Source organism: Geotrypetes seraphini, chromosome 6, assembly GCF_902459505.1.
Source record: "Geotrypetes seraphini chromosome 6, aGeoSer1.1, whole genome shotgun sequence".
Taxonomy (NCBI): domain Eukaryota; kingdom Metazoa; phylum Chordata; class Amphibia; order Gymnophiona; family Dermophiidae; genus Geotrypetes; species Geotrypetes seraphini.
Window position 1 is genome coordinate 242,010,198 of NC_047089.1, and position 26,020 is coordinate 242,036,217.

At 40.6% G+C, this 26,020-nt stretch overlaps 1 protein-coding gene across 1 annotated transcript in view; it reads left to right on the forward strand.

Annotated features, from left to right (window-relative positions):
* The window catches only part of PHKA2 (phosphorylase kinase regulatory subunit alpha 2), a 188,289-nt gene that overhangs the window by 18,380 nt on the left and 143,889 nt on the right, over nt 1-26,020 (forward strand). The window contains exon 2 of the mRNA XM_033949037.1: nt 20,658-20,816. Coding sequence (XP_033804928.1) covers nt 20,658-20,816 — 159 coding nt within the window. The remainder of the gene's footprint in view (nt 1-20,657; nt 20,817-26,020) is intronic.

The window sequence follows — 26,020 nt, forward strand, 5'->3', positions numbered from 1 at the left end:
ATGTCATAATGCCTCATTCCACCAATGCTTGAGCTCCGTCCTCATCTACACAAGCCTCAAACACTTTAAAATCATAAGTGTTCAAGGCTTGTGCAGTTAAGGCAGAGTTTACAGGAATGGAACAGGGACAGTGACAAAACTCACAGGGCCGGGACGGGGAAGTTGAGTTTCTGCAGGGACAGGAAAAAATTTGTCCCCGTGTCATTCTCTAATCCTGAAGTCATCTCAGAATTCACAACTTGGGAGTTTTTACATGAAACGATAATCGCAGAAGCTATGCAGCTTCCAATCATCCGTAAAAAGTAGGTGTGATATTATCGGAAGGTCATGTAGCCCAGCGGTTAATAGGCAAAACAAGATCATGGACAAGGAATACTAGTGGATCTTGGGATTAAGACTGTCAAATTGTCTTTCTTTGTAATCCAGATGGTATGTAGGTTTCATGGTGAGCATGGTGTACTTAGTTTATTATCCGAGAGCGTGGGATGCTATCAGAAGCTTATATTCAAGCAAAGTCATATGAGTGTCCTGTCTTTCTCACAGCTAATCATACCAGCTTTATTCAGCATCATTTGGTCTTTGGTTTATGTTTATTAATGATTTAAAATCTTGCAATACTCCTCCTCTAGATACGGTTTCCGATCTTAAAACAATTTTAAAAAAAAATTTTATTCTGCTCCTTTTTTTCTGCCTTCTCTTCTTTTGCCGTGTTATTAAAATCTATGTGATCATGTATTCTCTCTAAATCAGGGGTGTCCAACCTTTTGGCTTCCCTGGGCCGCATTGGCTGAAAATTTTTTTTCTGGGGCCGCACACATGCGCAAACACTGCAGCAAGACAGAGGAGAGAGCCGGCAAGACGGTAAACACCAGGGGGCAGCAGAGGAAAATACTGCATCGCCCTCGACCGTGGCCGCAGGTTGGACACCCCTGCTCTAAATCTTTTCCAGTAAACAACTTATAAATTGTCAGGAAATAATTTATTGGAAAGTAGTTTCTGAGGATGTTGATTGGATCTTTTGGAAGAAGTGGGTTTTTTCTGAAATTAACCTATTGTGATCTTAACTGTGGCTTTCTGAGCAATTGATATTTGCAGCTTATTAAATCTTAGTGGAGATATGTGTTAATTGTATGTCAGAATTACTGTGTGCTCACATTTAACGCAGCACACTACTAATATGTGCTAATTCCTGTGTTAAACAGCTAACTACTCCTATTTATAATTTCTATAGCACTGAAAGGCATACACAGTGCTGTATGTTTAGAAACGTGGGGGTAGGTAAAGGCCAAATGGCCCATCCAGTCTTCCCATCCACAGCATCTACTGTCTCCTCTCCCTAACTGGAGTGGAAAGGGTAAATCACTTGTTCACTCTTTTCAAAAATACTAGGACTAGGGGACATGCGATGAAACTACTAAGTAATAGATTTAAAACAGGGGTGCCCAATACGTCGATCGCGATCGACAGGTCGCTCGCTCAGGCGACCCCAGTCGATCGCAGAGCGGGTTCCCTTCCCTTCTCTTTTTTTCCCCTCCTGACTAGCCCGCTCCTGAATTCTGCTGCTGCCATCGCTGCTCAACATTTTAAAAAAAAACCGGCTTGAAGAACTTATGCTCCGGGGGCTAACGTGTGCTTGTACCGGCTTCCCTTCTCTTCCCTCTGAAACCGGAAGTTATGTCGTGGGGGGGGGGGGGGAAGAGAAGGGAAGCCGGCACGCACATGTTAGAGCCCCGTTCGCGGGCTAAAGCGGGAGACAGGTCAGTTAAGCTTGCGATTTGCTCTTCTTGCTGCCAGGTCCTGCCTACTTTCTGTTTCCTCAAAGGCAGGACCCGGCAGCATTTTATCCAATAGGTCGATCTTGGGCCGATCAGCCTTCCTCTCCCCGACGTCAGTTCTGCCGTCGGAGAGGAAGTTCTGGCCAACGGAACTTCCTCTCCGACGGCAGAATTGATGTCGGGGAGAGGAATGCTGGTGGGCCCGAAGCAGGGAGAGCTTGTTATCCGATGGCAGTGGCTTGGGGGAGGGCAGGGAGGGAGAAAGAGGGCAGGCAGGGAGACAGAAGGAAAGAAGATAAACAGAAAAAAAGAAAGGGGGCATGAAGAAAGAAAGAAAGAGAGGGCAGGGAGAGGAAGAAAACGTTGGGGGGGGGGGTGGAATGAGGTTAGGAGGAGAGGAAGCATACAGGCTAAAAGAAGGGAAGAAAGATTGGATGCACAGTCAGAAGAAGAAAGTGCAACCAGAGACTCATGAAATCACCAGACAAGGTAGGAAAAATGATTTTATTTTAAATTTAGTGATCAAAATGTATCTGAATTTATATCTGCTGTCTATATTTTACACTGTGGTCCCCTTTTACTAAACCGCAATAGTGTTTTTTAGCGCAGGGAGCCTATGAGCGTCGAGAGCAGCGCTGGGCATTCAGCACAGCTCTCTGCGCTAAAAACTGCTATCGTGGTTTAGTAAAAAGGGAAGGGGGTATTTGTCTGTTTTTGTATGGTTGTTAGTGAGGTGACAGTGCATAGAGTCATCTGCTTTGACCTCTTTGAAAAACCCTGGAATAGGAATGATGATTAACATTTTCTATGCGTACAGTGTGCTTTGAGTTTTTAAAAAAATTTTATTGTTGGTAGATCATTTTGACTTGGTCATTTTAAAAGTAGCTCGCAAGCCCAAAAAGTGTGGGCACCCCTGATTTAAAACAATCCAGGGAAAATATTTCTTCACACAACATCTAATTAAACTGTGGAATTCGTTGCCAGAGAATGTGGTGAAATCAGTTAGCTTAGCGGGGTTTAAAAAAAAGGATTGGATCATTTTCTAAAAGAGAAGTCCATAGGCCATTATTGAGATGGCTTGGGGAAATCCACTGCTTATTCCTAGGATAAGCAGCATCAAATCTGTTTTACTACTTGGGATCTAACTAGGTGCTTGAGACCTGGGTTGGCCACTGTTGGAAACAGGATACTGGGCTTGATGGACCTTCAGTCCCAGTATGACAATTCTTATGTTAATTAAGAAGTTTAATCAGTACTGATAATTGCCAATTAACATCTGTTAATTGGCGCTAATTGGCATCGGAAATTACACACACAGCTTGATAGGCACGTTGCACAAAGCATTATGCGTGGACTAGAAAAAGCACCAAGGGCTTCGCAGATTGGGATAGCAGAGTTCACTTTTATTAAATGATCAGACATTAGGGATCCATACAAGTTTAGTCCAATGGTCAAATGAGACAGATTACATAGTAACATAGTAGATGACGGCAGATAAAGACCTGAATGGTCCATCCAGTCTGCCCAATCTGATTCAATTTAAATTATTATTATTATTTTTTTTTCTTCTTAGCTATTTCTGGGCGAGAGTGGGAGTGTCGAGGGCGGGAGTGTCGAGGGCGGGAGTTGGGCAGGACGTGGGCCGGCTTAGACTTAGATTGTGTGAACTCTCTAAACAATCCTCACAAGCCTGTGGAGAGGAAACGTTATGTGAACTGGCTTGCACTTCTAAACTGTAGGGGGCTCATAATCGAAAGAGAAAAACGTCCAAAAACCGGCCTAAGTCGGCACTTGAACGATCATAAGTCAAAAACGTCCAAGTGCCGATAATAAAACCGGGTTTTTGGACGTATTTAAAAACGACCTAGGCCTTCATAGTGCCGCTGAACGACCAAAGCTAAATGGGGCGTTTCGGCGGGAGTGTCGAGGGCGGGAGTTGGGCAGGACGTGGGCCGGCTTAGACTTAGTCTTACAGCATGTATAACCAAAAGATTTACAACAGAGCCTAGACGGAACTTGGACGTTGTGACTTAGACCATGTAAAACATGGTCTAAGTCACAAAAACCCACCTAAAGTCACCAGATAAGCACTGAAAACACATAACACAGACTCCCACACACTACCCCAGTGATTACCAACCCCAGAAAAATCGTAATCACACCTTTAAAATTCAGCCTCCAGACCATCATCACCTGGCAGCCTGGCATAGGAAAGCCTAGTCGTCCAGCACAGAGGCGGCTTAAGCCGTCTTGGGGGTAGGTTAGGGACTCGGAGAGGAGAACACATGCCCATAAGCTCCTGTAATCACTGCATTGATACTGAAACATGTGCACTCCCCTATACATCCCCCAAACCCTTTTGTACTGGCATATAAGTGGCTCCTTCAGCCATAAGGGCTATTGGGGTGGTAGATAAGTGGGTCTAGTGGATTCTGGAGGTGGTTTGGGGGGTTCACCATGACCTATAAGGGAGCTGTAGTGAGATGATGACATGGCACCTTTTTTGTGAAGTTCACAGCAGTGCCCTGTAAGGTACCCCACTATTTAGGTGCCATGTCTGGGTGTTCAGTCCATCAAGTTTCAAGTTTATTTTTGACTTATTGAATCGCTTAATTTAATTTGCTAAGCGATTTACAGATAAAAAAAAAATAGGTACATCAGATTAATTATAAAAGGATACATAGGTTTGACACACTATCATACAAAATAATAAATAATGTCATACAAACTAACAGATACACGGGGGAAGAAAGGGTAGAAGTACAATCGCATATATAAAAGAGAACATAAATGGTAAAAACAACAGACCCCTCCCACGTCCAACAAGGCTTGTTCTAGGCGTTTTTGACTTGGACGAAACGTTGGCCGAAAATGTGTTATAAAGATGGACAATTTAGCGACTTGGACGATCAGATCGGCAGGACGTATAGTTCGACGATTTTCGAAACAAACAAAAAAAAATTTTGGACGTATTTTTCAGAAATGTGTCCTAGGCTGTTTTTTTACTTTGGACGACTTGCGACTTAGACGAAAACGGACTTAGACGTTCCTTTCGATTATGCCCCTCCAGGTGTTTAGAAGCGTAAAGTCAGTCATCTGTCACAGGTTTCTAGTGGGTTGGAATTCAGCCAGGGTACATCCTAAAGCAGAAGAAAATCACTGTTATTGCTTCTTTACGTTTTGGCCAGCAGAGCTCTCTCTGTTTCAAGGTCTGTCATCCATCAGTGGTTCATTACTTAAGCCTCTTCACCTTCAACCAACCACTTCTGTCCTGGCTGAGAATAACTAGCTTAATCTCTTTAATGCCATGTGAAATCTGACAGCAGCGAGAGGATCTTTTTAGTAGAGGGGTGAAATGCTTATTATGTGGACGTTCTTCCAGGAAGACATCTTAGACCTTTATTCTGTTGGTAAGGTCAGTTGCTAGTGGGTTGGAATTCAACCAGTGAAACCGGAACAACAGATGGTCTCAGAATAGCCGTGTAATATGCATATAAGAGTCCTTCTTATCTTAGGTTATATGGGAGGTAACAGAATAAACTTAATTTCCTTTTGATTTCTTAAGGATAAGTCCTCAAACAAATGTTATCTTTATCTTTATTAAAGAATTTACTATGACATTGCAGATCATAGAGGTATACAGACTAAAACATATCATTTAAAGAAAAAATGCAATCAATACAAGGAAAGCAAACACACCAAAGCAAAATGACAGAGTAACAAATATAGTGGTAAAGGGTCAGGGTGCCTGGATCAGTCTTCTGAGTTAGTTAACGTCACCGTTTATTTTTTTTTTCATCAAAACGGGACATCTATTAATTGTCAGTCCCTGGCTGGCCCGGAACTTCCTCCGACGTTGGGAAGAAGGCTTCTGGGCAGCAAGAAGCAGCGGCTGCAGCGGACCGGGGGGGATGGGGGGGGGGGTTTGAATCGGCGCGGCAGGGAGGGGAAGCGATCGCCGGTCCGTTGTCCCTGCACACAGCTTCGGGACGCTGTCCGTGAAAACGGGGCATTTCGGCATTGATCGGGACAATGGGACAATCAGTCCAATAACGGGACATATGGTCACCTTAGAGTTAGTCAGTGTTGACTGCTAAAAAGCCATGTTTTTATAGTTACCTTAAAAAGTTTCAATGAGGTCTCACCTCATTTCTAAAAGTATTAAGTTATACAATGCTGGAGCAATACTTTACCTCCTTCTTCTCCACCTCTCAGCCCTTCTTCCATTTCCGCGGCCATTTTCAACATCTGCGCCTTTCCTGTTTCCTCCTATTCACTTTCTACTCCTGCGGCCCTTCCCTATCCAATTCTGAGGCCCATTTCCACACCTGCAGCCTTCCCATCTCCTTCTACTCATTCTCTGCTCTCTTCTGCGGCCCCCTCCATCTCCACACATACTCTTTCCGCAAACCTCAATATGCCTAGCCAGTTTTCAGTGCTCTGGGGTCATCGGCCCCCAACCACGACCTGCTCTCCCCTCAAGAATCCCACGTCCCAGATGTCTACTTCCAGTTCCTCCTGCTCCTTTATCTGTCCCTGCCAAACCCCCCTCATCTCTATCTCAAGCTAAATTTGGCCTCCTAAATGTTCGATCTATCGGGAATAAGCACCATCTTGTACACAATCTCATTTTACAATATGGCATATACATCCTTTGCCTCACTGAAATTTGGCTATCTGAAGGAGAAGATGCATTTATGACACAAGCCTGCCCCAATAACTACATATTCAAAGCAGTCTATCGCTCAAACAAGATAGGTGGCGGTGTTGCTATCATCTATCATTTTTCTCTCCCGCTTAGCTTTGAAACTTCCAGCTCCTCTTGCTCTTTTGCTGAGATCCTTCAATTCTCTATACCTCACCCTCTCCCATTTCATTTTCAACTCGTTTATCTGCCCCCCCACCCATCTCAAGCGACAGACTGTCAACTCTTCAATCCATCATCCTTGATTTTTGTATATCTCACAGTAACCCATTCATACTGGGGGATTTCAACATCCATTTCGATGATCCCTTTAATAGCTTTGCCTCCAAAATTCTAACCCTAACTTCTGATATTTCACTGGCTCCAATTATCACCACCCCTACACACCAAGCAGGACATACACTTGATATGATTTTCGTCCAAAAATCCTTTTCATCTAATTTCAGTGCTCAGCAAATTTGTTCCTTACCCTGGACAGATCACTCCCTAATCAGTCTACTCTTGCGACATACAAATGTAAATCCCCAAACTACACACACATATAATACTCGAGACTATAGCAGTATCACCCCTACCTTAATTAACAATCTCGACCTTCAAATTGATGAATTTGCTCTAGCTCTAGAAGAGCAATCTGACACCTGGTCCAATAAGATCCATACCTTGATGGACACGGTGACCTCCCTAAAGATCTGTACTAAAACTCACAATTCAAAAAAGAAACCTTGGTACACTTCTGAATTATCCCTTCTTCGAGTTCAGTTACGTTCCACTGAACGACTCTGGAGATGTAAACGCTCTACTTCCTCACTGCGCAAATACAAAGACCAAGCAACCCATTACAAAAATACAGTAATACAATACAAGCAGCCAAGAAACAATATTATGTTAACATATTGCTAAAGCTCGTAACTCATCAGCACTCATCATCATCATCAAATCAGAAGTGTTTTTACAAACTGAGACTCATTTGTTCTATCCTTTCTCTCTTGAACCCTCTTCTCTCAACATTCCGATTCACTCCTTTGTTATCTCCAACATTGATTACTGCAATGACTTATTTCAAGGCATTGCACAAAAAGAAATTTGTCGGCTTCAACTATTGCAAAACACTGCAGTCAAACTCATCTACAAAGCTAAAAAATTTCAACCATGTCACCCCCTTTTGTTGAAAGCGCACTGGCTTCCCGTTTCTCACTGCATCACCTACAAAATACTTCTGTTAACATTTAAAGCCAAGCAGTCCAATTTATCTGCATTTATCGACAAACTTCTTATTCCCTATGCTCCTACCCAGAATTTGTGTTCCATTACTCAAAATCTGTGTTCAGTCCCCTCTATTCGTGAATTACTCCTTGACACAACCCGCAAAACTATCTTCGCAGTCACTGCTCCCACTTTATGGAACGCCTTTCCATCGGACCTTAGACTAGAAACATCTCTCAAAGTTCAAATCTAAACTAAAAGCTTTCCTCTTTAAAGACGCTTATAAATTCTTACTGTTTTCATTTCAGAGCCCAAACAATTTCCACGATTTAAATGCTTCTTTTGAAGTGACCCATACCTTACCCTAGTGTGTTAAGCCCTTCCCTCTTATGATTTTTTTTCTCATTGTATTTAATCTCTCACCATTCCCTTTTACTCCTTTTTGTACCCGTAAGTCTACATGTTTTGTCAACCCCCTCTATTTTTATTTTCTACTTTTATTTTAATAATATTTGATAATTGTAAACTGTTTAGGTATGTTTTGATAATCAGTATATCAAAGATTAAATAAACTTGGAGCCATGTAATAAAAAGCCCCAGGGCCGAATCAAGGGACTTGTGGCACCCTGAGCCAACTTTTTGCATTGGCGCCCTCCACCCTCACAATCTGGTATTTCACTTCCCACCCCTTCCACCTGTGATCCGGTATCTCCCCCTCTCTCTCAAGTCTCCCCCTCCTGCTGGACCAGTTACTTCCACCCTGCCAATGCGGTCTGCAAAACAGCAGTCTTTGCTAGAGGTCATGTTTCCATATACTGACTCCCATGCTAAATCAAAGTTTGGTAAAAGCATACCTTTTCTGTACTTTGATTACTATGCCCCTAACTATATACAGGGTGGGCCAAGGAAAAGTAGCCTGCCTCTAATGCTGGTGCCAGAAAGATGGTGTTCACCTTGGAGCAGCGAATAGTGATTGTGGAAGGCTATGTGCGAAGCGGATCGATTAAGGAAACTCAAGAGACCCTCGCCGACAAGTACCCAGGAACAAAACCACCAGCTAAACATTGTATTCAGAGTCTGGTTCGGAAATGGCATCAAACCGGCTCTATTGCAAACATGAAGAAATTGAGGCCTCCATCAGTTCGGACGCCCGAAGTTGTCTGTGACATTCAGGAGTGGATTGCAATTAGCCCCCGAAAATCAACTCAAAGACTCTCTCAGCAAGTTAGTGTATCACGAATTGGAGAGTGCTGAAATCTCTGAACCTCAATAACATGTGTGCAAGAACGGAAAGAGCCCGACAAAGCTAAACATATAAATTACTGTACATGCTTGCTGTCTATGATTGCTGATGGACATTTGGACCCCTCGCTGTACTTCATGATGGACAAAGCTCGAGCAGTAGCCTATATATATTTTGGTGATTGAGTGCGGTGCACAAAACATTTTGAAGGAGTTATTATTCACTTATCAGGTCACATAAATTTCCAGAATATGAGGTACTGGACCACTGAAAATCCCCATTTAATTCACGAAACACCACTTCATGACCAGAAAATTGGCGTTTGTTGCATGGTGTCAGGAACACAAATAGTGGGCCCAATGTTCTTTGAATCAGCTGTGAATACCGCGGTTTACCTGGACAGCTTTGAACAATTTTATGACTAAATAAATCAGAAGAAAAAATGTACTGCTTTTTCCAACAAGGTGGGGCAATATGCCACAGCTCATGCGACTCATTGGCACGGGTTCATGAACTGTTTACAGAGGAGCAAACAGTGAGCAAGGGGTTATGGCCACCACATCCCCTGGACTTGTCCACATGCGATTTTTATCTGTGGGGAAATTTAAAGCAGAAAGTGTACGCCAACAATCCACATGCCCTAGATGAACTCAAGGAAAACATCACGAACACTATCCACAGTATCAGTCAACATGATCCGACGGGCCCAAAGGTGCATAGACGTGATAGGAGACCACTTTCACCATCTGTTGTAACTTGTGGGTAAGTGAAGAAAGACAATCCACTTGCTCGTTCATTTTGTCATACTATCACTGGAGGCAGGCTACTTTTCTGTGTCCCACCATGTACTTTCACTTTCACTTTGAAAATTACTGTAGATCAAAATCTACGGGTAGAAAATATTTCTGCATGCTGCATCAGTGCAGAGTAATTTTCAAAAGCAGTTTACCTATTTATCTTGGTGAATAAGCTATCTGAAAATTGTCCAACTTTTCCGTAGTAAAAATATGCATAGATATGCATGGTAGTCGTCAATATGTGGGTTTGGAGGCAGGGTGAAGTCTGGGGTGCAAATTCTTCGTGTAGTTTACACATCTTGAAAACTACTTGGGTTATTCAAAAGTGAAAAGGTACCTGAAGAAAAAGCAGTTGCAAATTTGTGCAGGAAGTTTCCTCTAGTCTAGGCATTTTGCAAACAGAAAGTGAAAGTACAGTGGTACCTTGGATTACGAGCATAATCCGTTCCAGGAGCATGCTCTTAATCCAAAATGCTCGTTTATCAAAGCAAAGTTCCCCATAGAAAATAGTGGCAACAGCAACGATTCATTCCAGAACCCGGAGTCTGTACCTGTCGGGTGCAGGGTGCTGCAGCGCCGTCTCCTCCGTCTGCCTCCTCATCTGAAGAAGAACCCCACAGTGCCGCTTCGGGGGGAATGACTCTAATGTCCGCCAGTCGCCGGAGAACCCCGCAGTGCTGCTTCAGAGGAATGCCTCCTCCATCTGCCATCCAGCCCTCCACGTCGGATGCCCCTCACATGCTGGAGAGCTTCCACCCGAGCACCGCCCCACCCGCACACCGCGCACGACACGCACAATGCCGATGATTGACACTGTGCACGTCACATGCAATGCGCAGGCGGGACGGCACCTGGCCGCGCAGGCCCAGACAGAGGTCCTCCAACCTGCGTGGAAGGCTGGCCAGAAGACGGAAGAGGAATCCCCCGAAGCGGCGCTTCCTGGGCTGTAAGTGCTTGTTTATCGGGTCAGTGCTCGGTTTGCGAGTCAAAAGTTTGCTGAGTGTTTTGCTCGTCTTGCAAAACACTCGCAAACCAGGTTACTCGCAAACCGAGGTTCCACTGTATATACTTGTATTGCAAAACATTGCTTGTATATCAAGTTAAAATTTAATGAAATGTTTTGCTTGTCTTGCTCAGGGTGACTAAAGTAGGGAAAATCCTGTTATAAATCCTGTGTTTTAGGGTAGCCACTGATTTGTTATAGAACCTGCATTTCTGTTTAAAATACTGTGTTTTAGGTGGTATAGAGCCTATATTTCTGACTCACTAGTTTTTAGCCATTGTGTCTGATTAGGTGGAGAAGGGAGGGGCTCTGTTTTACTTCGAAGGTTAATTGCATTATCTTTGGGACATTGCTGGGAACAAGGCTGTCTGTGAACTTCAATAAGATAAGTTGCTCAACATTTCATATTCTGCTAATTTCACTGGTTTTCAGCATTATATCTGCTTAATTTCTCTTCTCCTACCTGTTTCTTACCTAAAAACAAACAAACAAAAAAGCACAACCAATCAAGATGACCTTTATTCTATGCAATCACTGTGGCGCTTTAATTCCAAGACATACTATTTGGAGGCTTAAGGCTTGCCCCATCTGTCTTCAACTTGCTAGTATTAAGGAGGAGCTCTGCAAACTTAAACAGGAATTGAATACAATTAAAGCAGCTTCCATCACTCCACAAAATCATATCAACTTACCACCTCTACCTCAAAGAATAAAACAGCCCAGGAATAAATGGGTCACAGTAGGCTCAGAAAGACTGTGACATGTAACACAGAAACATCCACCTTCACTAATATTACCTCTACAGAATTCCTTCGCTCCATTAGTGCACTGCGATACTCAGGAAAACAGAAGGGAGGTGGGACTGGAACCAATGAAGGTAACTCAAGAGAACAAGCGCACCCTAAGTACAAATAAAAAAGCCAAAAACAGAAATCTATTACTGTTGGGGGATTCCATCATCAGAGGAACACAAGGCGAGGAGACCAAAATAGTGAAATGTCTTCCAGGATCCTCAGCTACCAGGAGTTCCAGGCAAATACAGACTATAATGAAGGAAGAAACTAAGGATTTTAACACTGATGTTGTCATCCATCTGGGAACAAATGACCTGGCCAACAACTCCACACTTGCAGCACAGAAAGCTTTTCGGGAGCTTGGTGAGGGCGTGAAACCTTTTGTAAAGACTTTAGCTTTTTCTGAAATACTGCCTGCATATGGAAAGGGGGAACAAAGAGTGAAAAACACAGAGGACTTTAATAGATGGCTCAAAGCCTGGTGTCATCAAGAAGGCTTCAGGTACATAGGAGGATGGGGAAATACATGGAAGGACAAGAAGCTATATTGCACTGATGGGCTACATATTACTACGCAAAACACAGGGGAAACAAATCCACAAAAGATAGAACAATGAAAACAAGTGGAATTGTCCAATAAAAAGGTGCAACAAATAAAGATGTCTTTCAACTCATCTGGACAAACAGGTTATTCTTTATTCTTCCAAAAATACTCGACCCGACATGTACATGTTTCGGCCCTACGGCCTGCGTCAGGAGTCTATAGATAATGTATAGAATTATATAAACGCATATAGAGCCATATGAACACTACAATAACATAATATGTGCTAATAAGAATATTAAATACATACAAAATACTAGAAATATATTAAAAACATTATAAGAATATATTTTAAGAATATATTAAAAATATATTAAAAAAGAAACAACAATTTACATATAAAAAATCTCATAAACCAATGCAAACAACCATATATTTTTTAATACAAATGTATAAATAACTAATACCGCCTTGAACCGCAAGGTAATGGCGGAATAGAAATCCCTAATGTAATGTAATGTAATGTAATAAGTTTGTCATATAAATATCATATAAATTTAAAATTAATCATAACAACACATAAAATTAAAAATAAAAATCAAACATAGTCTAGATGTCACAGCAAAACAATTTAAACATTCCATATATTAACGAATCAAAAATTAATAATCAAGTAATTAAAAGATAATGGTTACTAATTAAGTAATTAAAATAAATACTAATTAAGTAATTAAAAATAATCAATGTATTATCCCAAGGAGATTAAAAATAAACAATGTATAATCACTGGAAATCAATATATTGTATTTTATGGAGTAGAAAAATATATATATATATTGTCACTAGAAAAATATATTTAACAAAAATCAATAGCCACAAAGGATTAAAATGTATTTAAACAATAGAAACAATATATAATGTATTATTTAAGTATATTTTATAAAATCAATAAACCAATGTCCCACGATATACTTAGAAATAACCCAAAAGCAATAATCAATATTAAAAAAGAAGAACAACTAGAAAAGCAATAATCAATATTAAAACAGAATGTAAATCACCCAAGCATACTAAGTCTGTTATATAGAAGATATAAGAACACTGCAGTACCTTAAAGATCTTTGGATGTAAATAACCTCTAGTATGGACCACTCTTGGAAACTTTATTTATCTAAAATTGAAATAGTAACTATTAAAAGATATGTAACAAAAAAGAAACTAATATAAAATATAAAACTGAAGTATCTCAAACCAATAGACACTAAAAATAAAACTGAAGATAAAGATGGTTGTCAAAAACGCCGTCGCTTAAATACTGGCACAAAGAGTCAAAAGGTGAAACTGTGGAACCACAGCTCAATAAACTAATAAAAATAAAAGACAAAGCTGAAAATAAAAATAAAAAGGAAAGCTGAGGACAAGGACGGTTGTCAAAACGCCGTCGCTTAAATACTGGCACAAAAAGTTAAAGAGTGAAACTATGAAACCACAACCCAATAAACTAATGAAAATCAAAATTAAACTCAAAATTAAAAGACAATGCTGAAGAAAAAAGAGGGCTCTTACCAGAACGCCGTCGTGTAAATGCTGGCTGTAAAGAAAAATTGAAAAGTAACCAGGTCGCAAAAACGCAGTAAATAGAAAAACGGAAGAAAACGTGATGACGTGAAAAACGTGATGACGTCATCCGTATCTGTAAAGGAACAAAAAACAAAGCCCTATGTAAAAAAGAAAGCCATGAACTTCTCAAAAAATGTAAAAAACTATAAAAAAGACATAAAAATAAACACAAAAAGGACAAATGACCTCAAAAAGAAGAAAAAATGACCACAAAAAGAAGAAATCAAAACAAAACAAAAACATTACAAACATAGGAAAAAATATATATAGAAAAAGATATATATGTGTGTGAAAAAAAGGGGGATAAGAAAAAATATATGAAAAACGGAGGATAAAAAATAAAAAATAAGGAATAAAGCAAATAAATCAATGAGAATAAAAAGAAAAAATATAAAAATATAATATAGACTTCAATAATCCTCATCAATAAAGATAAAAATATATAAACAATATCTACAAATATGGGGCTCACATACAAGATCTCAAGTCTAAATCTATGTTAAGGCCATGTGGACTGATGGTATTAAAATTATGTATAAAACGTTGTTCCTCCTTTATAAGGAAATTATCAGAATTACCACCTCTCCACCTGGTTTTAACAACTTTCAAAACAAAAAACTTTAAATCCGCAATGCAGTGTCCTTTATCATACCAATGTTCAACGATCGGAGCAGATTGTACATTTCTACTGATACAGCTTCTATGTTCTATTAATCTAGTTTTGATCATCCGTTTTGTTTTACCAATGTACCATTTATCACAAGGACAAATGATGGCATAAATCACTTGAGATGTCTGACAGTCGCTATAATCTTTTAGATTTATTTTAGCCATAGTCACTGGATGTTCATAACTAGTCATCGTCATACTATGCTTACACACAGAACAATGTCCGCAAGGTATGTGTCCCACAGGACCATTGTTGATAACTGGGGATTCTGGTAAAGCAGAAGGCACTAAAATGTCTCTTAGATTCCTATTCCTTGAATATGCTATTATTGGTTTAACACTTTCGAAACAAGCATGAGGCTGTAGAATATGCCAATTTTTTCTAATGATATTCTGTATATCACTAGAAAGATATGAAAATCTCAGAGTACACACTAGTTCAGGTTTTGATCTGACTGCAACTTGATGTAATAAGTCATCTCTGTGTTTTGTCAGTGCTTTTTGGTAACATTCATCAACACACTTTTCTGGATATCCCCTGGCTATAAAATTGTATCGCATAGCCGGAGCCTGTTTTTCAAATTCTTCAATGTCTGTGCAGAGTCTGCGTAACCTTAAAAATTGTGAAAAAGGAAGATTCTTCTTAAGACTCCTGTTATGAAAACTTGTAAAGTGCAGATAGGAATTCCTATCAGTATCTTTTCTAAATATGGTGGTTTTTAAACCATAAATCGTTTAAAAAATTTTTATATCCAAAAAAGAAATGGATTCACTGTTATGTTCCATCTTGAATTTCAGATTTTCATCACACGTGTTCAACCATTGGTGAAAATTATTAAGTTCTTCATTTGTTCCCCTCCACAATATAAAAATGTCATCAATATATCTTTTATACAGCACCACATTGTTTTGAAAGGGATGTGTTTGTAAAAAGACATCCTCAAAATTCGCAACATAGAGATTGGCAATGTCCGGAGCCATGGATGATCCCATGGCTGTACCTTTAATCTGCTGAAAAAATTGTCCTTGAAAACAGAAATAATTATTTGTTAATGCTATGCTCGCTAATGTGAGTACAAAATGATTAGGTATTCTTTTATGTGTCTCTCTTTTTCTAAGTGTTCTTTCAATGATTTCTAGTGCAGACAGTTGTGGAATATTTGTATATAGTGATTCGATATCCATAGTAACCAATATGATATCATTCAACAAACCTTCATATTCATCAATGATATTGATCATATGTGAAGAATCTCTAATGTATGATGTAATGCCTGGAATAAATGGTCTTAGAAAAAAATCTACAAATTTTGACAAAGGTTCTAAAATGGAACCATTTCCAGAAATAATAGGGCGACCTGGAGGATTAGTGTTAGATTTGTGTATCTTTGGTAACATATAGATGGTAGGGATAGTGGGATAATCAACAGTCAAAAAAGCACTCTCTTTCATAGTGATATACCCTGCTTCTTTTGCTATCTTGACTAGAGAATCAATCTCCGTTTCGAGTTGTTCGGTAGGATCAATTTGTAAAGGTGCATAGTATATTTGATCAAAAATTTGTCTTTCTACCTCAGAAATATATAACAAACGATCCATTATGACAATACCACCACCTTTATCAGCAGGTTTGATAACAATGTCAGTATTTCCTTTTAATTTTTTAATAGCAGATTGCTCTGTTTTTGAAAGGTTGAAGAACATTTTCTTTTTGTGCTCTTTTTCTAAAATGGCAATATCGTGAGTGACACATGATTGAAAAGCTTCAATAAGTGGGTCTATAGGGCCCGGAGGAAACCAATTCGATACAGGTTTAAGAACCGACATGTCTGTATAAGATGGACTATTTGAAAAAAAGTGCATAATCTGAAGTTTTCTTTGAAATCTAAAAAGATCAATTTTAGTTTGAAATGAATCATATGGACTTGATGGGACAAAGGATAAACCTTTGCGTAGAACATCTGTTTGAACTTGAGATAGACTAAATTTAGAAATATTAAATATGGGAATTTCTTCTCTCTGATTTTGATTTTGGGATGGCATGAGTTGAGAATTATTTAATAACTTACACTGCCTCTGCTTCTTCCTCTGCCTCTTCCTCTTCCTCTGTTCGAATAAAAAGACCTGTTTTGGTACTGTTGGGGCTGTGGATATCTGTTTTGTTGGTAATACTGATAACCCCCTCATGTATTCAGACCCTGATGTTTTATTAATGGTCTGTAGTTGTTTGGCTGTATCGGCCCTTTTTCCGGCCATATTTTTTCTAAAAAATTATCTGTATGAGAATCTGTGTGAGAAACAAGATGAGAGGCAGGAATAATAGGACTTTTAAGTGGAGATACAAAAAGTTCATCTGAGTCACTCCTTATCCTTTTCCTCATTTGAGTGCCCGAAGTCGATGGTCCATTATTGATGGTACCATTAGGTGACTGGATAATGGGAACAGAGGTGCCTTGTCTATCTCCCTTGTTTTTTCTTTGATGGTCTTGATTGCTTTGGTTTGTATGATAAAAACGATCTTGGTTTCTAAAGATTGAAAATTTCCTTCTTTTCTGAAATTCTCTAGGTTTACTCCAAGGGTAAATACTCCCTTTGTTGTAATCTTCTAGATCACGTTGCATTTTGGAATTTTTGGTCTTTTTAATCCCTAATGTAAAGGATTCTAGTTTCTTCTCTACTCCATTCATAATACAGCAGGAAAAAGAAACCTTGCAGAGAAATTTAGACAATATTTTTCTAGGCATAGAAGATGGGGGTGGTGTAAGTACGAAGGACAATTATAGAGACCACCCCCGGCAAAAGAAAAGATGTGATAGTAGTAAAGACTGCAACATAAGCAATATCAGCAACTCATTTCTTAGTATTACAACGGAAAGTGAAACGAAACAAAAATCCATACGAAAAAGGAGATTATCGCTGAAAAATAGCTGGAAAGCGATGACCACAAATGCTCGCAGTCTAAGCAACAAAGTTCATGATCTGCAAGCCCTGATGTTAGAGGCAGATCTAGATATTGTCGCTATCACAGAGACATGGTTCAGTGAATCACATGGATGGGATGCAAACATACCGGGATATAATCTTTTTAGGAAGGACAGAGATGGTCATAAAGGTGGAGGAGTAGCTCTCTATGTAAAGATCAATATCCAAGCGACCGAAATGCAAGGGACCTGGGGAGAGGAAGAAGCAATATGGATTGCTCTGAAAAGAGAAGATGGAACTTCTATCTACGTGGGTGTAGTCTACAGACCTCCGACTCAATCGCAGCAAATTGATAAGGATCTGATTGTGGATATCCAAAAGTTTGGAAGAAAAGAGGAGGTTCTGCTGTTGGGAGATTTCAACCTGCCGGATGCGGACTGGAATGTTCCATCTGCGGAATCGGAAAGAAGTAGGGAGTTTGTGGATGCCTTTCAAGAAGCTCTGCTCAGACAAATGGTGACGGAACCCACAAGGGAAAAAGCGATATTGGATCTGGTCCTCACAAATGGAGAGAGTATCTCTAATGTTCGAGTGGGTGCTCACCTGGGTAGTAGCGATCATCAAACGGTTTGGTTTGATATAACGGCTAAAGTGGAGAGTGGCCGCACGATACTTAAAGTCCTAGATTTCAAATGTACGGACTTTAATGCTATGGGAGAGTACCTGAAGAAAGAGCTGTTAGGATGGGAGGACATAAGAGAAGTGGAAAGACAGTGGTCTAAGCTGAAAGGAGCGATAAAAATGGCTACGGACCTTTATGTGAAGAAAATCAATAAAAACAAGAGAAAAAGGAAGTCGATATGGTTCTCCAAACTAGTGGCTGAGAAAATAAAGGCGAAAGAGTTGGCGTTCGTGAAATATAAAAAAAACCAAGACGAGGAGAGCAGAAAGGACTACAGGGTGAAACTGAAAGAAGCCAAGAGAGAGATACGTCTGGCGAAAGCACAGGCGGAAGAACAAATGGCTAAAAATATAAAAAAGGGAGACAAAAATTTTTTCTGATATATTAGTGAAAGGAGGAAGATGAAAAAAGGAATTGCTAGGCTAAAAGATGCTGGGAACCAATATGTGGAAAGTGATGTGGAGAAAGCGAATGTGCTAAACAAATACTTCTGTTCTGTGTTCACAGAAGAAAATCCTGGAGAAGGACCGAGATTGTCTAGCAAAGTTACACGGGAAAATGGAGTAGATTCTGCGCCGTTTACGGAGGAGGGTGTTTATGAGCAACTTGAAAAACTGAAGGTGGACAAAGCGATGGGACCAGACGGGATCCATCCCAGGATACTAAGGGAGCTCAGAGAGGTTCTGGCGAGTCCTATTAAAGACTTGTTCAACAAATCTCTGGAGACGGGAGTGATTCCTGGGGATTGGAGGAGAGCGGATGTGGTCCCTATTCATAAAAGTGGTCATAGGGATGAAGCAGGAAACTACAAGCCGGTGAGCCTCACTTCAGTTGTTGGAAAAATAATGGAAGTGTTGCTGAAAGAAAGGATAGTGTATTTCCTTGAATCTAATGGGTTACAGGATCCGAGGCAACATGGCTTTACAAAAGGTAAATCGTGCCAAACGAACCTGATTGAATTTTTTGATTGGGTGACCAGAGAGCTGGATCGAGGACATATGCTAGATGTAATTTACTTGGATTTCAGCAAAGCCTTTGATACAGTTCCTCATAGGAGGCTGTTGAACAAACTCGAAGGGCTGAAGTTAGGACCCAAAGTGGTGAACTGGGTCAGAAACTGGCTGTCGGACAGACGTCAAAGGGTGGTGGTTAATGGAAGTCGTTCGAAGGAAGGAAAGGTGAGTAGTGGAGTCCCTCAGGGATCAGTGCTGGGGCCAATCCTGTTCAATATGTTTGTGAGTGACATTGCTGAAGGGATAGAAGGAAAAGTGTGCCTTTTTGCAGATGATACCAAGATTTGTAACAGAGTAGACACCGAAGAGGGAGTGGAAAAGATGAAAGAGGATCTGCAAAAGTTAGAGGAATGGTCTAATGCCTGGCAACTAAAATTCAATGCAAAGAAATGCAGAGTAATGCATTTGGGGATTAATAATAGGAAGGAACCGTATATGCTGGGAGGAGAGAAGCTGATATGCACGGACGGGGAGAGGGACCTTGGGGTGATAGTGTCCGAAGATCTAAAGGCGAAAAAACAGTGTGACAAGGCAGTGTCTGCTGCCAGAAGGATTCTGGGCTGTATAAAGAGAGGCGTAGTCAGTAGAAGGAAGAAGGTGTTGATGCCCCTGTACAGGTCATTGGTAAGGCCCCACTTGGAATATTGTGTTCAATTTTGGAGACCGTATCTGGCGAAGGACGTAAGAAGACTTGAGGCGGTCCAGAGGAGGGCGACGAAAATGATAGGAGGCTTGCGCCAGAAGACGTATGAGGAGAGACTGGAAGCCCTGAATATGTATACCCTAGAGGAAAGGAGAGACAGGGGAGATATGATTCAGACGTTCAAATACTTGAAGGGTATTAACGTAGAACAAAATCTTTTTCAGAGAAAGGGAAATGGTAAAACCAGAGGACATAATTTGAGGTTGAGGGGTGGTAGATTCAAGAACAATGTTAGGAAATTCTACTTTACGGAGAGGGTAGTGGATGCCTGGAATGCGCTCCCGAGAGAGGTGGTGGAGAGTAAAACTGTGACTGAGTTCAAAGAAGCGTGGGATGAACACAAAGAGTCTAGAATCAAAAAATAAGATTAAATATTGAACTAAGGCCAGTACTGGGCAGACTTGAACGGTTTGTGTCTGTATATGGCCGTTTGGTGGAGGATGGGCTGGGGAGGACTTCAATGGCTGGGAGGGTGTAGATGGGCTGGAGTAAGTCTTAACAGAGATTTTGGCAGTTGGAACCCAAGCACAGCACCGGGTAAAGCTTTGGATTCTTGCCCAGAAATAGCTAAGAAGAAAAAATTTAAAAAATTTAAATTGAATCAGGTTGGGCAGACTGGATGGACCATTCGGGTCTTTATCTGCCGTCATCTACTATGTTATATGTAAACCAAGTTACTTGCAATCCAAGGTTTTACTGTACTAGCAAAAATGACCTTTCAACGTTACAAATACATGGATTGTTTTGAAAATTGCTCCTATGAAATGAATATTAAGAAATTTTAGTTTTTAACATCGCTCAAGAGCGAATGACAAAAGAAAAGTTTGCTTTCAACGTGGCATACAAAGAGAGATGATTCTGTTCCTATTTATTCATTGATTTTGAGTATGTACATAAGTGCCTAAAACCTCTTAGGTGCTGCTTAGTCGTATTATATAACGTTGTGCAATATGCACTTCTCTTATTTTTCTTTACGCTTAGAACCCAATTACAGGACTTTTGTCTGCCAGCAATGAGCAAAAAGATGCTTGGGTTCGGGACAACCTTTACAGTATCCTGGCAGTATGGGGTTTGGGGATGGCATACCGCAAGAATGCAGACCGGGATGAGGATAAGGCCAAAGCCTATGAACTCGAACAGGTATGTTGCCTGTTATTTTTATAAAACTGCCAGTCTTTATTGTTCAGTGCTAAATAAATTTCCTGATGACTTAGCCCTTTTTCAGTATTGATGTATGTCGTATATTGCATTTCATTATTTTCTTCTTTTTTTAGAGAGAGAGATTGACCTTTTTCTGAAGACTAGAGTCATACAAGTGGGTTACGTGATCATGTTTTGTGCCAAATTAACCAGCTGTGAAGGAATTTCATCAGTGGGGGTATTATTTGTCACAGCTTGTATAATTCCCAGCACTAGAATTACTTAAAAATACATCACGGATAGAACCATCAGTAGTGATTCTTTTCACATAGGTACACAGCCTATGGCTCACACATTTTGTCATTGGTTGAAAAGTAAGTGTGGATGTATATTTACCATATATACTTGAATAAAAACTGAGATTTTGGGCCCAAAAATAGGGGTCTCGGATTATATTCAAGTGCTTCCTCATTGTAGGCCTCCCCTGCATCTACCTGCAACCCTGGTGGTCCAGGGGTGAGTTGGGGCAGGAGCGATCCTTCCTACGTCCTGTCCCAGCCAGTTCTGCACCATCCTGCGCCCCCCCCCCCCCCCCAGTCTCTTAGATAGGTCCCTTCTGGACCTATCTAAGCATACCTGGTGGTCCAGCGGTGAGTTGGGGGCAGGAGTGATCCTTCCTGCGTCCTGTCCCGGCCAGTTCTGAACCACCCTGGGCCCCCCCTGGTCTCCTCCTGCCTCCTGGACCTATCCAAGCATACCTGGTGGTCCAGCGGTGAGTTGGGGCAGGAGCAATCCTCGTACGCTCCTTCCTGGCAGTCTCCATTCAGAAAATGGCTGCTACGATATCCCGCGGCAGCTTTGCGAGATTCCTTTCCCATCTTATCTTAATGTTATCAATTACTCTCCATTACATATCCATTAAAGAATGATTTTTCTCATCCCAATGATTCACTAACAGTGCATTTGTCATTTGATTCTGGATTTATGTTCATTCAACCTAAGTTTTACAGGGTATGTTGATCATCCCACATATATTAGCTGACAAGGGTATTGGAGTATAAATACAGTATCAAGTTTTCAAGTTTTATTTTAATTTGATGAATTGCTTAATTTAATTGTTACTAAGCAAATTACAACCAAAAAATAACATTTAGTTTAAACATAATGCTTAAAAATTTTTTAAACAATAGTTAAGACCAACAGACATACAGACCGACTGAAACAATAGGTAAAAAAAAAAAAAAAGGCGGAACTACAGAATGAAGTTCTCTGAGGTGATGTAATATTAGATCTTGATATTATATGGTGGTTAGAAAAAGATGAATGGACTGATCCCCCCCCCTTTTTTTTCAGCTTTTTTTTTATTAATTCTTTATTAATTTCAAATCTTAAAACAAGTACAATAATTACATTTATCAATTTAACTTTCAAATACACTTGAAATCTTACAATTGGTCCTCATATTATAAAATAATATCTCCTCCCTTAAATTTATTATTTTTTTTTTTTTACAACACCGTAGCGTGCTTTTTAGCGCTGGCCGCAGTAGTAACAGCTCTGACGCTTATAAAATTCCTATGAGTGTTGGAGCTGTTACCGACACGGCGGGTGCTAAAACCTGCACTATGGTTTTGAAAAAGGGGGGTGAGGGGTAAATGACACCATTGACAATTTACCACACTTCTTGTGATCCCATATATCTTTGGGTCATCTGTGTGCTCTACATCTTTTGTAACTGTGCTGCTTGAATTCAGTTTAAGTTGTGAGAAGTTTTATATAGAAGAAAGGAAAAAAATATATATATACCGTATTTGCCGGCGTATAAGACGACTGGGCGTATAAGACGACCCCCCAACTTTTACAGTTAAAATATAGAGTTTGTTATATACTCGCCATATAAGACTACCCCTTCTTCCGCACACCTTCTGCACAACAAATAAAACTTAAAAGAACATCAGAATTTATTTCAACAATTTTAATTAATTCACTAAAGCTGAATAGAACAATAAACCCATGGGAGCTGCCATGCTATTTGTTTTCTAAACTGTTAACCAAACTGAAACTGTCAATGATAGAAGGAAGATAACACATAGAGGGAGAGAGCAAGTGCCGGGCAAGTCCCTAGCAAGTTTGCTGGCATGACAGTTTCCCTTTAAAAGCCTTCAAAAGCCTCCTGTTCGCCCCCGCAACTTCCTTAAGGGCTAGACTCCACACACGGCCGCATGTGCGAGAGACGTAGTCAAGAGAAAAGGGGTGGGGCCAGAGCGCCGCTGCTTCCCGCTGCGCAGGATGAAGGAGCTGGCACCCTTGTCACACTGATGTCCCGCCATGGCCCCGCTGATGTCCCGGCAGGTTTACTAGTACCGTAAGCACCGTAAGGAGGTAAGGAAGGAGATGTTAGGGCATGTAAACAGTACCCGGCGTATAAGACGACCCCCGACTTTGGGGAGGATTTTAAGGTACTGAAAAGTCGTCTTATACGCCGGCAAATACGGTATATATTTTTTTAGATGTTGGATAAATAAAGATAAATTAGATGTACGTCCACAGTTAGTTTTGAACTGATGACGAAATTGGGCGAGACATAGGGCTCCTTTTACGAAGCCGCAGTAGCGGTATAACGCACGTAATAGCGTGCGCTAAAGCGCTGGCTGCGCTAGCCACTACCGCCTCCTCTTGATCAGGCGGTAGTTTTTCGGCTAGCGCATGATTAAACGTCGCACGCGTTAAAGCCGCTACCGCGGCTTCGTAAGAGGAGCCCATAGGCTTTGTACCTATGTGAAAAAAGTCGCCACCGATGGCTCTAACTATGGTCTACTTTTGAGCAAGGCTGGTGCTGGGTTTTGTGCCAAATGGACGTCTGGAAAGGCATAAGGCTTCTTCAGTCCTGCTAGGCCTCTTTTCAGATCATTGAGGTGGTGGAGAGTAAAACTGTGACTGAGTTCAAAGAAGCGTGGGATGAACACAGAAGATTTAGAATCAGAAAATAATATTAAATATTGAACTAAGGCCAGTTACTGGGCAGACTTGCACGGTCTGTGTCTGTGTATGGCCGTTTGGTGGAGGATGGGCCGGGGAGGGCTTCAATGGCTGGGAGGGTGTAGATGGGCTGGAGTAAGGCTTAACAGAGATTTCGGCAGTTGGAACCCAAGCACAGCACCGGGTAAAGCTTTGGATTCTTGCCCAGAAATAGCTAAGAAGAAAAAAAATTAAAAAATTTAAATTAAATCAGGTTGGGCAGACTGGATGGACCATTCGGGTCTTTTTCTGCCGTCATCTACTATGTTACTATATTACTATTCTTGTCTACAGTAGACTTCAGATGAGACAATTTTAGCATCTCTGCTTCTTTACAATTTATTTCATTCTCAAACCCACCCCCTTATTTTCTTAGCCAGACATTTCGGCACTTATTAGCATCTTTTTCATCAAATTGTGTTAACCAGCACACTACCTTTCTTTTCTTCATCATTTCAGCCAGTTTTTAGTTTTTAGTTTTCGCACTATGGGGCCCTTTAGGACAGTGATCCAAACTACTGTCACACCATATTTTGACTATTGTCAATCATTATCCTTGGTCTTAGTGGTGTAGTGAAGAGGGTTGGGGGAGTGCCAGACCGCCCTGGAAGCCATCTTGGTGGGGGCGCCGGTATCTCTCCTTCCCTCCGCCCCCCTCCCCCACTCTCATACCTCCTTCAATCTTCGCCAGCGTGAGCACCTTCTCCCTCTGAAATTACTTCCTGGTTACAGGGCCAGGAAGTGATGTCAGAGGGAAAGCCAACACCAGCGTGGCAACAGGCCAGAGAAAATGCTCGCGCTGGTGAAGATTTAAAGTGATGTGGGGGGGAGGGGAAGGGAGGGTTTAAGTGTGGCGTAGGGAGCAGGGGAGGGCGCCAGCTACTCTCGCTAATCCAGTGCTTGGTCTTCTCACTTATATAATTAGATCTTTACAAATAGCACAGAATGCAGCAGCTCATTTACTTTCTGGAATTAACTGAGTTTGACTACATTACTTTGGTGCTACATGAATCACATTGGTGACCTTGTCAATGGTGTGTACAATTTAAAACACTGACACTTATTTATAAGGCTTTGAATAATGAAGTTCCTCTATTACTGTCCACCTCAGGCATTACGCTTGACAGATCAATTATTGCTACATATTCCTTCTTTCCCGCACATCCTGTTGGAGCAGAGTGGGCAACTTTTATACACAGAGGGCCGCATGAATGTCTATACCAGGGGTAGGCAATTCTGGTCCTCGAGAGCCGGAGCCAGGTCAGGTTTTCAGAATCTCAATCTTTTCTGTGACAGCCCCTATGATTTGGAATACTCTTCCTTTACACTTAAAAATGGAAAAAAACTTACAAAAATGTAAAAGCAATCTTTTTAAAGATGCTTTTAGTTGATCAACTGTGTTTTAGTAATTAACTTTATCTTGTTTCTTACATTTATTTTCCCAATTCCCTTTTGTGTTTACCTTAAATGTTTCTTACATTTTCTATACCGATTGTATTTCTCCCCCCCTTCCTATTTGTGTCCAGGGGCTTTACGGTCCTTTTTACCTAGTACGTATTTGTTGTCGGTCATGTAGTTTTTAAAAATTATTATTCAATTAATAATAGATTTGTTATCACGGTAATGTAAGTTTTATTTGTTAAATTTTTGTTTAAATGTTAATTTTTATATTTTGTAATACGCTTTGTAGTTTCGAATAAGCGTTCAATCAAAAACCTGAATAAACATAAACATAATGAATATGTTTGAGATAGATTTGCATGCGCTGCCTCCTTGAGGTGCAAATCTTTTTCATGCATATTTATTGTGGATATCCTGAAAACCTGACTTGGCTCCGGCTCTCGAGGACCGGAATTGCCTACCCCTGGTCTATACTATCCCTAGCAGGCCAAAGCATTACGTATGTTATGTCAGAGGTGGAAATGCACAGAGTTCCTTAGACAACCTATGATAAATAAATAAAGGTAAAGGAGACATACTGCCACAGTGGCTATTCTGAAAATATTTGCAAAATACGGTATTTAATTACATTTTCTGTGTTTCTATTCCATGAGCTCATGGGCCACATAACATTCAGTGGTGGGCCACAGGCTGTCCACCCCTGTGTTAGAAAGAAATTTTATTTTATATTGTGGGTTCAAGTCTGAGGAGTTCTCTTCCATTTATATTGTGGAACATTAAGAACC